This window comes from Sebastes umbrosus, chromosome 20 (genome assembly GCF_015220745.1).
Source record: "Sebastes umbrosus isolate fSebUmb1 chromosome 20, fSebUmb1.pri, whole genome shotgun sequence".
Classification (NCBI taxonomy): domain Eukaryota; kingdom Metazoa; phylum Chordata; class Actinopteri; order Perciformes; family Sebastidae; genus Sebastes; species Sebastes umbrosus.
The window spans coordinates 13,142,251-13,157,226 of record NC_051288.1 but is presented as its reverse complement, the minus strand read 5'-3'; the positions used below and the strand labels follow the sequence as shown (position 1 = coordinate 13,157,226).

Sequence of the window (14,976 nt, the reverse complement as noted above, 5' to 3'; positions counted from 1 at the left end):
GAAAAATATTTCCAGATTGTGGAGAAAATGCATTTCATCCTATCTCACCTGCAGCAGCAGCAGCTCAGCACTGCACCTGCTTCCTCTTCCGATCAAACATCTGGATGATGAGCGCGTCACAAGCCACAACCTACAGCTCCTCCACTGTGAGGGAGGGAGGACCAGAGTGAGTTGACTGGTGATCGATCAGCCCAACCTAGTCCCAAGAGTGCCCGAAGCTTCAGAGGAAAAAACAACGGTAAGCTTTGTTCTGGATGGTTCAGAGGAAGCTGGTGAAGTTATAAACGAGACATGATGTCTCTGTTTCCTCCAGATGTTCAGTGTTGTGATTATAATGGAGCGGGTTTTTTTGCAGTGACTGGAATGGAGTTGGGTCTTCTGCTGTTGATGCTTTTGACCTTCTTAACGGGAAGCACATCAGCGGTGCCTGAGCAGTACAGAGCAGTGGTGAGCTCACTATTATTATTATTATTATTATTACTATTAATAAGAGAGAAAAATGTATTTGTAGCCTACTAAAACTCCTCAATGTGTGTGTGGCTGCCCTTCGACTATAGATTGATAATTATTTAAGTCTGTTGTGTGATTGATTGTAATATATACACTGTAAAAAAAGGCAGCAGGGGCGCCAGAAAATGTCTGTTAAAAAACGGAAAATACTGTCCGTTAATTAACATAAATAAACTGTAAAAAAGACAAAACAGTAATTATCTTTATATAATTAGCCTTTATTACTGTAATTTAAGAAATATTTTACTTTTAACAAATATTTATTGTTAGAATAGTCATACACCGTAAATCTAACACCATTTACATATAAATCACAAATGAAACATGTAATTTTACGTTGCAAAAGCCCAAATTTACATTAACTCTCAGAAGTTTTGCAAAAAAAATCTGTATTTTTACAAGAAATATTTTTAGAATTCCATGAAATCCTTTTCTTCTAACATAAATTAATTGTTAAAACGTCATAAACCTCTAAAAAACAGAATAATTATCTTTAAAAATGATTAAGAAAAGCTTAAATACAGATAATTACAATTGCGATTACAAAAAATACTGTAAATCTAAGACCATTTACATATAAATCACAAATGAAACATGTCATTTTTACATTTTTTTTCGGTCATTTTGAAATAATAATTTGTAAAAAAAATCAGAATTGTCTAATTTTCTATATCCTCCTGAGACCCAGCCCATTGACATGTGTCCTCTGTAGTGAACATTTTGTCCACATGCATATCCTCTTACTCGTTTGACCTCCTCTATCAACCCCTGGTGTATTGTAAAGAGGACATCCTAGGCTTTCCAGTGATATGGCATGTGTTTTTTGCTTAATCAATTTGAATGTATTCTTGGTTTAATATCACTCAAGAGCCATAATCTGTTCATTTGTTTAGTCTTTTCACACTGAAATAGTCCTGTAGTCCACTATACAGTGGACAATAAAAATAAAGTTTAACAAGCCTTTAACCCTAAATAGGAAGGAAATCACCAAAAAAAAGTAATTTGGAGACACTTTTTTTTAACTCGGTTCCCAGGAGGATATAGTAGAGGATATGTGTATCATTTTGTCGATTATATTTTATTTTATGTGCCAAAGAAGCACTTTAAATCCTGCTCATGTCAATTCAATTTACCATGTTATACAACCAGTGAGGATGAGTTTAAACTATCTGCAGGTTTTTGGGCTCTCTTTGCATATATGGCTGCATGTTTTTTTGTATTCAAATGTGAATATGTTTTGCACAGATTGCACATATTCTCTCTGATTGATATGAGAGGCAGGGTGTCATATAGAGCAGATGACATTGTGGTGAAAAGAGGGTGGTGCACAGGAAGCAGTGTCCGTATGACTCATGAGGTTTATAAAAACATAAAGATCAGGCATAACATCAATATTTTGTTGTGATTTGGACCACTTTTTAAAAACTTTTTTTCAGGAGAAAGTAGTTTTGGAAGAAAACTGACAACCCTAAGTGGTCATTATTATTTATATTATAATTATACTGAGATGCATTGAAGACATTACAATAAGTTGATTGCAGTCGTACATGTTCAGTGATATAATTTCTAGTTTTTTTATTTTTTGCTGCTTCTACTGTTTGTTTGTTTTATATTGCTGCTAGTACTGTTTTTATTACCATTGCTTTTATTTATTTATTTGTTTTAATCTCAACTACAACGAAGGAAGCCTGCGAAATTTCATTATACCTGAGTATAATGAAAACAAAGATCCTTCTGATTCATTCTGAAGTGTTTTAAACAGGGCCGCTGCTGGCCATTCGGGTGCCCTATAAGCGTAATTGCTTTGTGGCTCAGGCCTGGGAACTATTCTCTTCCGTTCTGCTGGTTGTGTGTGGTTTATCTTGTGTAAGTGAACTGCTGGTAGGTGACTGACGGTCAGTATCTTCCTCTTAGTCCTTTGTTCCTCATTGCACAAATTTCAGCAGTGACCCTGCGTTAATTTAGAAATACAAAGGATTTTAATTAGCATATACATGCAGAGTTATGTAGGCTATGCTTAATATTATTCAAACCTGATATGATTCACAAAACTTTATATTTTACATTTATATTCATACAGGGAATGAAAACATGATTAAAGGCTACAACTAAAGGGACAGTGTGTAGGATTTAGTGGCATCTAGTGGTGTGGTTGCAGATTGCAACCAATTGAATACTCCTCCGCTTACCCCTCCCTTTCCAAGCGTGTCGGAGAACTACGGTGGCCTTCAGGTAACGTTTAAACGCTAAAGTCTCTCTCTAGAGCCAGAGTTTGGTTTGTCCTTTCTGGGCTACTGTAGAAACATGGCAGAGCAACATGGCGGACTCTGTGAAGATGACCCACTCCCTATGTAGATATGAAAGTGTCATTCTGAGCTAATGAAAACACAATGATTCTTAGTATCAAAGTTATGAATATTTTATTCCATTTCTGCTTATAGATCCCCGAAATGTTACACACGGTTCCTTAAACCAAGACCTTAAATTCTTGATCTAAATAAAACAAATTATACTATAACTATAAAATGGGATATGAAAAGACAACATTTCCCTTTTCTTCTAAATACTACTACTATGAAAAACAAATCTGAGAAACAGAAACCAAATGTGCAATTGCATTCAGCAACAAATATGTACATAGTTCTAGTAGAGCAGAAGCCACTGATTCTCACACATTAAAGCCTATAATGTTATGTTCTGGTTTCAACAATAGCTTGAACTCAAATGCAGACACAGACTTCTTTTAAAGGTGAACAAAGATAATTTATTAACACAATATTAAATGTTCAATGAACAGGGCTGGAGATCCTGGAGATCCGAAACGTGATAGTAACACAGTCAATACTTAATTCACGGAACGGGGGGCACGAGGTGGGGGGGTGTCCAGGAATCCTTCCGGAGGAACAGATGAATCCACAAAAGCTCAGAGCGGTGGAATGGCGTCGGAGAGTGAATAGGCAGGATATAACTAAAGCAGGGTTCCAGGTTGAGGAGGAGCAGAGTGTAGGAGTGAGCAGGCAGGTTGGAAGCAGCCACAGCTGGCAGGTGAACAGACCTGAGCACAGAGCAAAAACGAGGTGAGTCCAAACAATCCAAAAACAAGAGCAACAGCAAAGTCAAGAGCAAAAACTAGGGAGCCTGAATTAGTTTAGTACCACTGAGGGCGACGGAACGATCTGGCGATGACTGGCATGAAAACCGGGGTAGATATACTGCAGGTGTGTGTGATGATTGGATAATTGCTGTGCTGTCAGCTGCTCCAGCCGTGCCTGCCCAGGAGAAGGAGGAGGAGGAGGAAGGCCACACCTCCCAACACACTGACAGACTAGACAAACCAGGGAAAAACACACAGGAGACAAAAGGGCAGGGAAACAGAGGAAACAAAAGGAAACACTAGACTGCCAAAGTGATATCATGACATATAATAAAGCAGCAGAATGTACAGTCACCTCAGCTACAAACTGATTGTAAAATGATGCAGATAAGCTACGAAATGAAAGTTCAGTTTATAGATCTGCACAAATAATGTTATTCTACGTTGCCACATCAGCTGGTCCATCATGACACTGACATGACACTTTAAATCATGATCAATCAATCTGCGAGCTTCCTATGAACACTTCCTTAGAAACAACATAAATAGTGCTTGTGTTTGTGCAACTTTGCACGTATGAACTTCAGTTTGTCGTAAGTTTCACTTCTTCTTCTTTCTGTTGTTGTGAGTCTGGGGCTGCCGATGCATGAATGAGTCATGAGTGGAGTCAAACAGCCTTCCAGGTGAAATCATACATACGTACTATTTCAAAATATCATCAGTCAAAAACAACATGAAAAAAAGATAAAACACCAGAATTTGCTGAAAATGATCTGTTTCAGACCTGAGTAGAAAATTAAACTCCTTGAGGTGGACGTTTTTAAGCAGTGTAAAACCCACAAAGACAACTGTTGACAAATGAGCCAACACCTTTTCCTTTCAACTGCAACTACAGTAGCAGGGTGGAGGCGATGCAGGAGGAAGGGCAGGTTTCAAAATCACTTTTAAGAAACAGATTTTGCTTGTTTCGACAGAGAAGAAATCACACCAGAAAATAACCGTCCTTTTTCACCTGCAGTTCATTCAGTTATTGTGAATAAAAACTTGCGGTATGCGAATTATCAAGTGTGTGCTGCCTTTATCCTATCAGGCAACTCACTCAGCAAGGACAGGATAATATAATATTAATGAGTAACAAAGGGTAGACACACTGCATTGTGAGGAACGTACTGATCTATAGTAATAAATATCCGTTGTGACATCAGCATTTGCCCGTAATCTTGAAGTTGACTCATGTAAGAGGTGAATTTCAGCGATAGTTGTTTGTTCACAGGGGTGTATTAATGGTGCATTAACTGAGAATTCACCACCGAAGGAAATAAATGTGTTTATGAACCATCATCCTGTTCTGTGGTAATCATTTCTGAGAAACCACTGATTACCACACTTCCTCTGGTTTCCTTGTTTTCTGTGCAGGATTGGTTGAGCAGGTATGGCTACCTTTCTCCTCCTGACCCGCGCACGAGCAAGCTGCAGACCAAAGAGGGGATTGAGAAAGCCATCCGTGTCATGCAGAGATTCGGCGGGGTCCCGGAAACCGGGGTGCTCGGTAACAACCTCTCAATGTTGGATCTATCAGGACAATATATTATGATATTTCACATATCCGCGGTCTCAAACTTCCTGTAATCTGCTTTTTAGTTTCGACATTCACTGTGTGATCAACTTCTCTTCCAGATAATGAAACCCTCAAACTCATGGCTACGCCTCGATGTTCTCTCCCTGATATTGTTGGGAACGAGGACATGCTGAGGAGGAGGAGGAGAAGGAAAAGATACGCCCTGTCAGGCCTCAAGTGGCATAAGACAGACCTCACGTGGAGGTGTGTTTCCTGTCATGTTACATTGTGGTTTTAAGTCATCCCTGTATGAGTCATAGAGCAAAGAGTAGAGCACAATTTTTACATTTATAAAAAAAGTTACAGCCATCATTTTGGATGCCAGAAGATTTGAATTATACCAAAAGCATGTTTAGATTAAAAGACAACTATGTTAGGATTAAAGATACCTTAATAGAAAGATACCTTAATAGAGGAAGTTAGGTTTTTGGGGAAGTGTTTTTTTTCCTTCTTTTTACCCAGAGTCACACAAGTTTAATGAGAGCTTTTTGACATAAAAGGCATTAAAAAAAAGAAACACACGGTGAAAAATAAGACCATATGAAAAATATATATTTAAATAGTAAAATAAAATAAGGCTGGTGCTATTCTATGTTTTTCTTCAGGTTAAAAGGTGCCATCAAAGGACCCCATATGTTAGTCCATCTCTGAATACTCTGGTGGAACTCAGCCCCAAACCAATTCATTCTTACTGAAAACGTAAAACATTTGGTCACAAAAATATAATGTAGTAAATTGTGCAATTTGGTGGGGACTATTTTCAGCTGCGGATTAATACACAATTTGTGCGAAAGTTTACAGCAACAGTACAGTCTAAAAGGGATTGATTCAGAATAACTACAGTGCCCACGTTCATAGTAACGAAAGGAACATGCCACCGAGTACAATAGTGTAGCTCATTGGTGTTTTTAATAGTTTTTGGACAACAATGCAGCTCTGTAGCACAGAAGAATAAGCTACATCAGGTTTGGGCTACACAGGCAATACTTGTTAGTAGGATTGTTTCATTGTTGGTTTTGGTATTTTCATTGGATTTGTTGACAATAAAAAAAAATACAGAATAATGCCAGACTTATCCTTTAACTATGTGTTGTTAAAGGTTCTCTATATGATATCCAGAGCATTAATATAGCATCAAACAACGATTTTGCTACGTAAAGATATAGGAGTAATGTCTACGTGAGCAGAGAATGAAGTCTCTCTCCTTCTATGTGTGTTGTAATTGGAGCTTCTCTGTGCTTTGTTGACATCGCCGGGCTGACCTTGCGTGCCATTTAGTGCATACAAAAGTCTCACTCACGATGCACAGTGAACAGATTTAGATAATTAAAACATAACAGTCTAAACTTTGTTATAATAGAAAATCAATTTTTGTCTGCAGTGTCCACAGCTACCCATCGCCCTCCCTCTCACCCAGCCTGCCTAGCAACTTAGTGGACAGCATCCTGACTCGCGCCTTCAAAGCCTGGAGCGACGCGGCCCCCTTGAGTTTCCGTCGGCTGCCGACTGACAGCAGGGGGGCGGCAACCGGAGGGGACATCAGAGTGACTTTTGCCCGCTTGCTTCACGACGACGGGTACCCTTTTGATGGGCAGGGTGGCACCCTGGCCCACGCCTTCTTCCCCGGCAGGGATGATGTGGCGGGTGACACACACTTTGACGATGATGAGCTCTGGAGCTATGGAGGTATTTACTGGTTGAAATCATGATGGATGGAAAAGAGGAAAAGACGCCTGGCTTATTCAGTGACATCAAACCCCCAAATCCTGGTTGTTCATGTTATCCGGTAACACTTTTTCTTCGCACCTCCTCAGGTCTCGACAGCACCATAGACTTGTTCGCAGTTGCAGTGCACGAGTTTGGCCACTCGCTGGGCCTGTCCCATTCCTCTTCTGATCCGTCCATCATGAGGCCATACTACCAGGGTCCTGTGGGAGACGTTCAAAACTTCCAACTGGCCCTAGACGACAGGCTTGCCATTCAGCAGCTTTACGGTCAGTAACCAGTCGGACTGACTACAATCTGGATCAGAGTACAGAGTGTCTGTGTCTGTGATATTTATTCGATCCCATTCACAGTATGTGTTGATATGTGGTGTTTTTCATGTCTGTTTGTGTGTTTGTCTGATGGGAAATCTTTGTTTGAAACATAAACTCCTGTATATTTCTGCAGTTGTACAGGATGTTGCAGTCCTCCGACTGCTTTATGTTCTGCTTTTATTTTGGCTAATGAAAGAACTGACATTGACGGAACATGTAAAAAGTAGAAGGAATCAAAAGTAGGTTTGCAAGTTCATGAAATGTGGGGAAACAATCATAGTCATTCTAGAGGCTCTGTGAAGCGGTACTTTGGCAGCGATGATTTGAGCTAAATGCTAACATCATCATGTTTGTTTAGCAGGTTCGCCATCTTAGTTTAGCCTTTTAACATGCTAACATTTGCTTATAGAGAGGCGAAGACTGGAGACCCAGTACTGAGAACCTGGACAGGTAGAGGAAGGTTTAAAGCCTCAATAGGCAACAATTTTTTGGCATCATTGGGCAAAAATTCCATAATAACCTTTCACCATGTTGTAATTCAAGTGTTCTGAGAGAAAACTAGACTTATGCACCTCCTCATCTCTACAAGATGTTTCTGAAAACATTTGAGTTGAAAAATAGGCATAACGTAACAGAATATTGATTCATATTTGATCAGCGCGGCCTAGTTTGACCGTTTGTTCGGAGTCTGTGAGTGACTGACAGCTGCTCATAGAGGGCAGGCTCCAGCTCGGCTCTGATTGGTTGTTTTCCTCCGGTCTGTGTAATTTGAAGATCCCATTAGGAGCACCGGATTACCTGTCTCATGCACTACTGTCAGGATTTAGCGACCGTTTTATAAAAACAACTTTTTTAATCATATTTGCTCCATTCTCGCCTACTTCAGCTTTAATAAGCTCCTGGCCGGGCGCTTAAGCCGGACGAATTATGACCCATTTGGCTTTCCATATTAATGAAGTTCTTATCTGCATGGACCACGCTAACACTTCCCCCTTGCTCAAAACCACCAACTTCAAAATAACATCAAACAAAGACGTGAGAAGAATGTTCACACCTTTTTTGAACATTTTGGCAAGAGCGATTGCCAAAATTAGAATTACCAACGTCACACATAACCGCAGGGTTTCGTTTCTCACCAATAAAGAAGACGATTCTGCTGTCGCTCTTCCTCTCGTACACGGTGTCCACCTTGTTTGTTTCTGGCGGGAGGCCCATCCAGAAGTTTTTGAAGGTCCAGGCAGATATTTCATGGCGCAATTCAAACAGGATCAAAATAATATTTGCTCTCGCCGTTGACTATCGTACATATTTTTTACGAAATAAGATCCCATGGTGGTCCACAAACACAAAGAACCGCTGAGGCTGATAGGAATTAATGTTGCCGGTCGTCAGGGGAGAGTCAGTCTGCTTCGTCCGCTGGGCACCATGAATATCTGAACACAATTTCATATCAATCCAGATATTTCAGTCCGGACGTGGTGGAAGTAGTGGGCCGACCAACCATCAGGCAGACCAACATTGTCATAACCTCGCCACTAGCATGACATGACAGATCTCCCAAAGTTCCCTTTTGGCCTTTCATCCTGTCCAGAATTTTAATATTAGTTGATTTATTGTGGTATGAAATGCTTACTGTCCATGTAAACATGACCATCGGTGGTTTATGGTAGGCCGTGGCCTTTTAATTTCCTCCAAAAATGCAGAAGTGGCCCTACACTAGTAGAAAATGGTTACTTCTTGTTTTCTTGCGATGATATTATAAGATAAAATTTAAGAAAGATCTTAAATGTTCATTTTCCATTTTAAGTGTATTGCGTTATAGCTTAATAAATCATTCTACAAAGGATCTTAAAGGCCCTAAAAAAAAAATCAAGAGGCCAGAAACTGATGAAATAACGTAGTAGCCTGGTAATAATGTGTATAAAGGTGCACTCACACAAACGGTATAACAACCGTTTCCTTCCGTGTCTTAAAAAGAAAGCATCCTGTGTGCCAAGCCCCCATGGCTACTGAGAAGAATGTGGGTTGCTTGCACAGTTTTTGTAGTGCTGTCATCAGCTTTCACCGCCTTTACAACGTTGTCACCATTCTGTTGTAGGTGTGAAGGATGGCGGAACACCAGGAGGTGTTGATCCGGACCTCCCACGCCTGCCCAGTCCACCTCCTCCAAGACCGACACAGCCGTGAGTAGAGCCAGAGGAAGCGATGAAAACTACTATACATCCATGCAGACAATAAGCACTTATCATTTGCATGTTGAGTATGCTCTCCATGCACTCAGTTTACTCCTGAATGATGTTGAGTAATTTAAGACCAGTGGAGGCTGATAAAAGCCTTCTGATCGATCCTCACTTTGACAGTGTTTGGTCTTGTTGCACCCTCTAGTGACTTTTTGTCAAACTACATCCTATAAAATATAATATGACTAAACTTTTTCTGTCCCAGTTCTGACCCCTCAGTCCACGAGCGCTGTCAGGGAGGCTTTGACGCGGTGGCAAATATCAGAGGAGAGGTCTTCTTTTTTAAAGGTAAGAAGAAACCATCACATGGTATTTGAGTTGTAAACATACATCCTGTTTATTATCTATAGTGTGTCACATGTAATGTTCACTCTCTTTTCTGGGAAAGGTGCACACTTCTGGAGAACTAAGCAAGACGGGTCTTTGGAGTCCTCGAATCCGGCTCAGATCAAAAACTTCTGGATGGGCCTCCCGCCAGGAACAAACAAGGTGGACGCCGTGTACGAGAGGAAGAGCGACAGCAGAATCGTCTTCTTTATTGGTGAGAAACAAAATCCTGCGGTTATGTGTGGCGTTGGTAATTCTAATTTTGGCAATCGCTCTTATGAGTCAGAGTAAAAGGTGTGAACATTCTTCTCACGTCTTTGTTTGATGTTATTTTGAAGTTGGTGGTTTTGAGCAAGGATGAAGTGTTAGCATGGTATGTGCAGAACAAGAGCTTCATCAATATGGCAAGCCAAATGGGTCATCATTTGTCTGGCTTTAGTGCCTGGCCAGGAGCTTATTAAAGCTGAAGTAGGCGAGATTTGAGCAAATATGATTAAAAAAAAGTTATTTTTATAAAACCGTCACTATATCCTGACTGTAGTGCATGAGACAGGTAATCCGGTGCTCCTAATGGGATCTGCAAGATTTCACAGACCGGAGGAAAACGACCAGTCAGAGCCGAGCTGGAGCCTGCCGTCTCTGAGCAGCTGTCAATCACTCTCAAACTCCGAACAAACGGTCAAACTAGGCCGCGCTGATCAAATACGAGTCAATATTCTATTATGTTAATGCCTATTTTTCACCTCAAATGTTTTCAGAAACATCTTGTAGTGTACTGTTTAGCTGTAAAATGAGAAAGTTTGTGACCCGGCAGCCATGTAGAGATCTCTTGAGGGAATACCAAGCACATAGCCGGATCACAGCCAATAGGAACGCTCTCACTCTGAAATAACCTTTGATTGGTCAAAGTCTTCCGTCACGGGCTAGATTTTTTAAAGCCTGAAAACAGAGCCATGAGGAGGTGGAGAAGTCTAGTTTTCTCTCAGAGCACTTGAATTACAATATACTGAAAGGTTATTATGGAATTTTTGCCCAATGATGCCAAAAAATTGTTGCCTATTGAGGCTTTAGACCTTCCTCTACCTGTCCAGGTTCTCAGTACTGGGTCTTCAAGGACACGGTGGCTATGGATGGCTACCCTCGGCCAATCTCCGAATGGGGGATGAGGACAAAGAGCGGGACGCCGGTGGACAGAGTGGAGGCAGCCTTCATCTGGGCCCACAACGGCAAGACCTACCTGTTCAGCGGTGGGGAGTTTTGGAGGTTTGACGAGAGCCGTAAGGGCGAACAGGTGACCAAACAGCCGGAGCCGGGCTACCCGAAGCTGAACAGCCTCTGGGGAGGAGTGCCCACCCACATGGATGACATCATCAGCTGGGGAGAAGGTAACATTGTGTTCAGAGGCATAAATATGTGACAAGTTTCTGGCACCAGTGCTAGATAAATAAACAAAACCACAGAGGAAGCTTTCATGGTGATGATAGTATACTGTATAGTATTAATGAAAAACTCACTTTTTCAGTGTTTGTGCACATACACTTAGGTATCTGGAGTGCCTACCAACCACAAACTCTAAAATAAGACAACCAAGTCAGTTTGTGTGCTGCCTGGATCAGAAAACATGTGATTCAACAGGCTATTCAGATTTGGCTCCACTTTAAATGCAGGCTCATTAGAATGTATCGCCCACAGCTTGAGAACTACCTTTGCAAAGGTGCGCCAGATTTTTCTCACAAGCCAATCAGAGCAGACTGGGCTCTTTCAGGAGGGGTTCTTAAAGAGACAGGCGCTAAAACTGTGTGTATTAAGTCAGAGGGTGAATACAGGTATATTCAGACGGACAGTATGAGAAAAATAATGTGTTTTGTTAAACATTAAAACATGTAAACATGTTCTAGTAGAAACCCAAAATACAAGTATGAACCTGATACATGTCCCCTTTAAAGGAACAGTGTGTTACATTTAAGGGGATTTATTGGCAGAAATGGAGTATAAAATTAATAAGTATGTTTTTAAAAACAACAAAAGTTGACCAAAGTGCTGTACAATTAAACATAAAAAAACCCCATAAAAACATCACAATAAAACACTTAGACCAATTTAAAACCAACAGGACATTAAAATAATAAAAGCGTTAAGACCAGTAGGAAAGGAAAAAGGATTAAAAAAGGCAACTCTCATGCCGAGCCAAAAGCCAAGGAATAAGAAGGAAGGAAGGAAGACAAAGGGGTCGTTGTTGGGGTCGTTACTGCCTCCATTGGGTCCAAAAAGAATGACCTCTGTTTTTCTCTCATTGAGCTTGAGAAAATTTAAAGCCATCCAAGCTTTGATGTCTTTGAGACAGGCTAGCAATTTCCCCAAAAAATCTTTCTTTTTCAAGGGCAGGTACAGTTGCGTGTCATCAGCATAGAAGTGGAAGGAGATTCCATACTTTCTAAGAATGGACCCAAGGGGAAGCATGCACAGGGAAAATAAAATAGGACCAAGTATAGAGCCTTGAAGGACTCCACATGGGAGAGGGGCTGAGGAAAAGGCATACAAAAAACCTACGGTCAGCCAGGTAAGACCTGAACCATTCAAGAGCGGTACCTTTAAAACCAAACACAGTGCTCCAGACAAGAAATTAAAATGTTGTGATCCACTGTGTCGAAAGCCGCTGTGAGATCTAAAAGCATAAGAATGGCTGAATCTCCAGAAACCGCATTTAATAAAAGATCATTAAAAACCTTTTGAAAGTGCAGTTTCAGTGCTGTGAAGTGCTTAAAAACCAGATTAGAACAACTCAATATAATCAATATAATCCCCTGAAAACAAGAATTGTGTTTTCGTTGATCCGTTTATATCTACATACTGTACGGTGCTGGTCCTCTTCACAGAGCCGGCCGCCATTTTTCTACAGTAGCCCAGAACGGACAAACCAAACACTGGCTCTAGATATAGGGCCGTTCATGTTTTCATGTTCTCTTACACGCTTGGCACACAGGAGAAGTTTTAGCTGGTTGCAATCTGCAACTTCACCGCTAGATGCTGCCAGATCCTGCACACTGCACCTTTAACGCAATAGAAAAGAACTGAAAATTAGAAATGACTATCAGATAAATGTCATCTTTTAAGTTTTTGTACACTAGTAGCACTGATGTAGATGCAAGCCGATGTTTTATTCATTGTGTGATGGGCAGGGAAAAAAGGAATGAGAGTCTCACTACTGCTTCTGCTGCTCTTTAGGAGACGCCCACTTCTTCAAGGACAACCTCTACTGGGTGCTGAAGAACGGAAGAATGAACCAAGACAGCGTCACTCCTAAATCCATCGCCGTAGACTGGCTCAGATGTCCAGCTCCGCCTGCGACCTCCGCTCCTCGAAGCCCGAATGAGTGCCACTGTGACTTGAAGGGATCATCTTCATCTCTAAGAAGCAGCTGGCTCCTACTGATCTCTGTTATATTGGTAATTCATGAATTTATTAGAAAATAGACACCGGAGTTTGGAATTTGTGAAACCAAGTGGCTGTTTTTGTACTACTTCCCTTGTTCCACTGGAGGGTAATAGAGGCTCTTTACATCATGGTACACCCACAGTGCATCACAACCCACATGCTGGTTTCAAATGACAAACTAGTGTCATAAAAATGTTAAATATGCGCCTTTAGCATAAGGCCTTTGTTACTGTAAATACTTTGCCTTATCAGAACATATTGCTGACCCGTGAAAGCAGTACATTTTGTCTCCATCCTGCTATAGAATTTCACCCCCTCCTTTCTGTAGAGTAAGTATTGGATTACATGGAGCCTGTATAGGAGAATGCATGGAAATTCAACAAAGATATCCAGCACACACCGGGGTACTCCCAACCCACATAATAAGGTCTTACACCACAACCTCACTGTATGTTTGGACAGTTAACAGACCACACAAACATAGCGAAGTGCAATTTCTTTATCAGAGCTATTTTTTTTTTCAATCCAGAGTAGATTTGTGCATATACATATACACAATACCAACAGAAATATGATACATTAAACTTTCACACTGTGTTGTGGTTTGTTGTTTCCCCATTTTTTATATTTTTTTGTTTTGATGTCATGCATGTAAATGATTTTCACTCACGGACACATAAGAAAAATCCCCTTTTTGTTGACAATCGAGCTGATATTATTGTGCTTGACAGACTGTATTATTGCAACAGTTCTGCAAACAGAGATGTGGACTCACAGAGCAATTGAATGCAGTCAATCTTTTACTCAGTAAGAGATCAAAGCAGGGCGGGGGCGTATCTGAAATGACAGGAGGTGTTGATGTCTAAAAAAACTGGAAAGAGACCAAAACTGCAAAGTGTTGCAGTCACAAGTAGCCATTGTGACAGTTATACACATTCAAGCTTCATTTTTAGTTATTTGAAATTGATTTAATTGCTGTGTAATAAAACAATGATTGTATTCTTGTATTTGATTATTTAAATTTGCTTACTCTGTCACTGGGATCCTTTTTAACCACTGTTAAACCATCAGGACTTAATGAAGAACTAAGCCTGATGTGTTTTTTTTATAGCTGAACCAAGCCTTACTTGTTACTTAACCACATTGCTTGACACAGGCCATTTACTAATGTTTTCAATAGGAGATGATATTATCATTTATGGTGGGGATATTCTTTATGAATCAGTTTCCAAGTAAGGGAGGCTATTTAAATGGATGCGAGTCTCACATCTGTTTGACCGTGACATACTTATCTCAGAGTCAAAGAGCTACATGAGATCAGAAATATAATGGAGGAAGAGCACAATGATACAAATCTCTAACTGTTGTTCAGCCTGATGAGCGAGTGTCTATTGTTCCTCGATGTCTGTTGGTTCACATTTTTTCTTCTGACTCCCTGCCGATGGCTTGACGTGAGAACTAGCAGCTCTGATTTATGGTACGGCAATCTGATCTGGAATTAAAGTGATGCACATGTGAAAACGCTACTGAAACCTACCTTGATTTGTAACATTAAAATATGAGTTTTCCTTTGCTTCTAACTTCACATTGACATGAACAATGTGCATGCTTACTTCAAAGGCCTTCATCTTTTCTTTTTTAAACACACAATATCTCAATAATACATCTAGTTATCCATTGACTCTTTGGTTTGAAGCACATTCTAGTTATTCA

General features: G+C 40.5%; 1 protein-coding gene across 1 annotated transcript; it reads left to right on the top strand.

Annotated features, from left to right (window-relative positions):
• Positions 1-93: 93 nt before the first annotated feature.
• Positions 94-14,262, top strand: mmp25b (matrix metallopeptidase 25b). The gene is made up of 11 exons (XM_037755008.1): positions 94-238; positions 356-447; positions 5,021-5,153; positions 5,282-5,426; positions 6,604-6,908; positions 7,037-7,216; positions 9,360-9,444; positions 9,707-9,789; positions 9,890-10,042; positions 10,920-11,213; positions 13,054-14,262. The coding sequence occupies exons 2-11, from the start codon at positions 364-366 to the stop codon at positions 13,299-13,301; spliced, it is 1,710 nt and encodes a 569-aa protein (XP_037610936.1). The 5' UTR covers positions 94-238; positions 356-363; the 3' UTR covers positions 13,302-14,262.
• Positions 14,263-14,976: the final 714 nt, after the last annotated feature.

Coding starts and splice junctions, on each gene's coding strand:
- mmp25b (XM_037755008.1), top strand. CDS start 364: ATGGAGTTGGGTCTTCTGCTGTTGATGCTTTTGACCTTCTTAACGGGA. Junction 5,427..6,603: donor AAGACAGACCTCACGTGGAG/GTGTGTTTCCTG, acceptor TTTTGTCTGCAG/TGTCCACAGCTACCCATCGC. Junction 9,445..9,706: donor CCTCCAAGACCGACACAGCC/GTGAGTAGAGCC, acceptor TTTCTGTCCCAG/TTCTGACCCCTCAGTCCACG.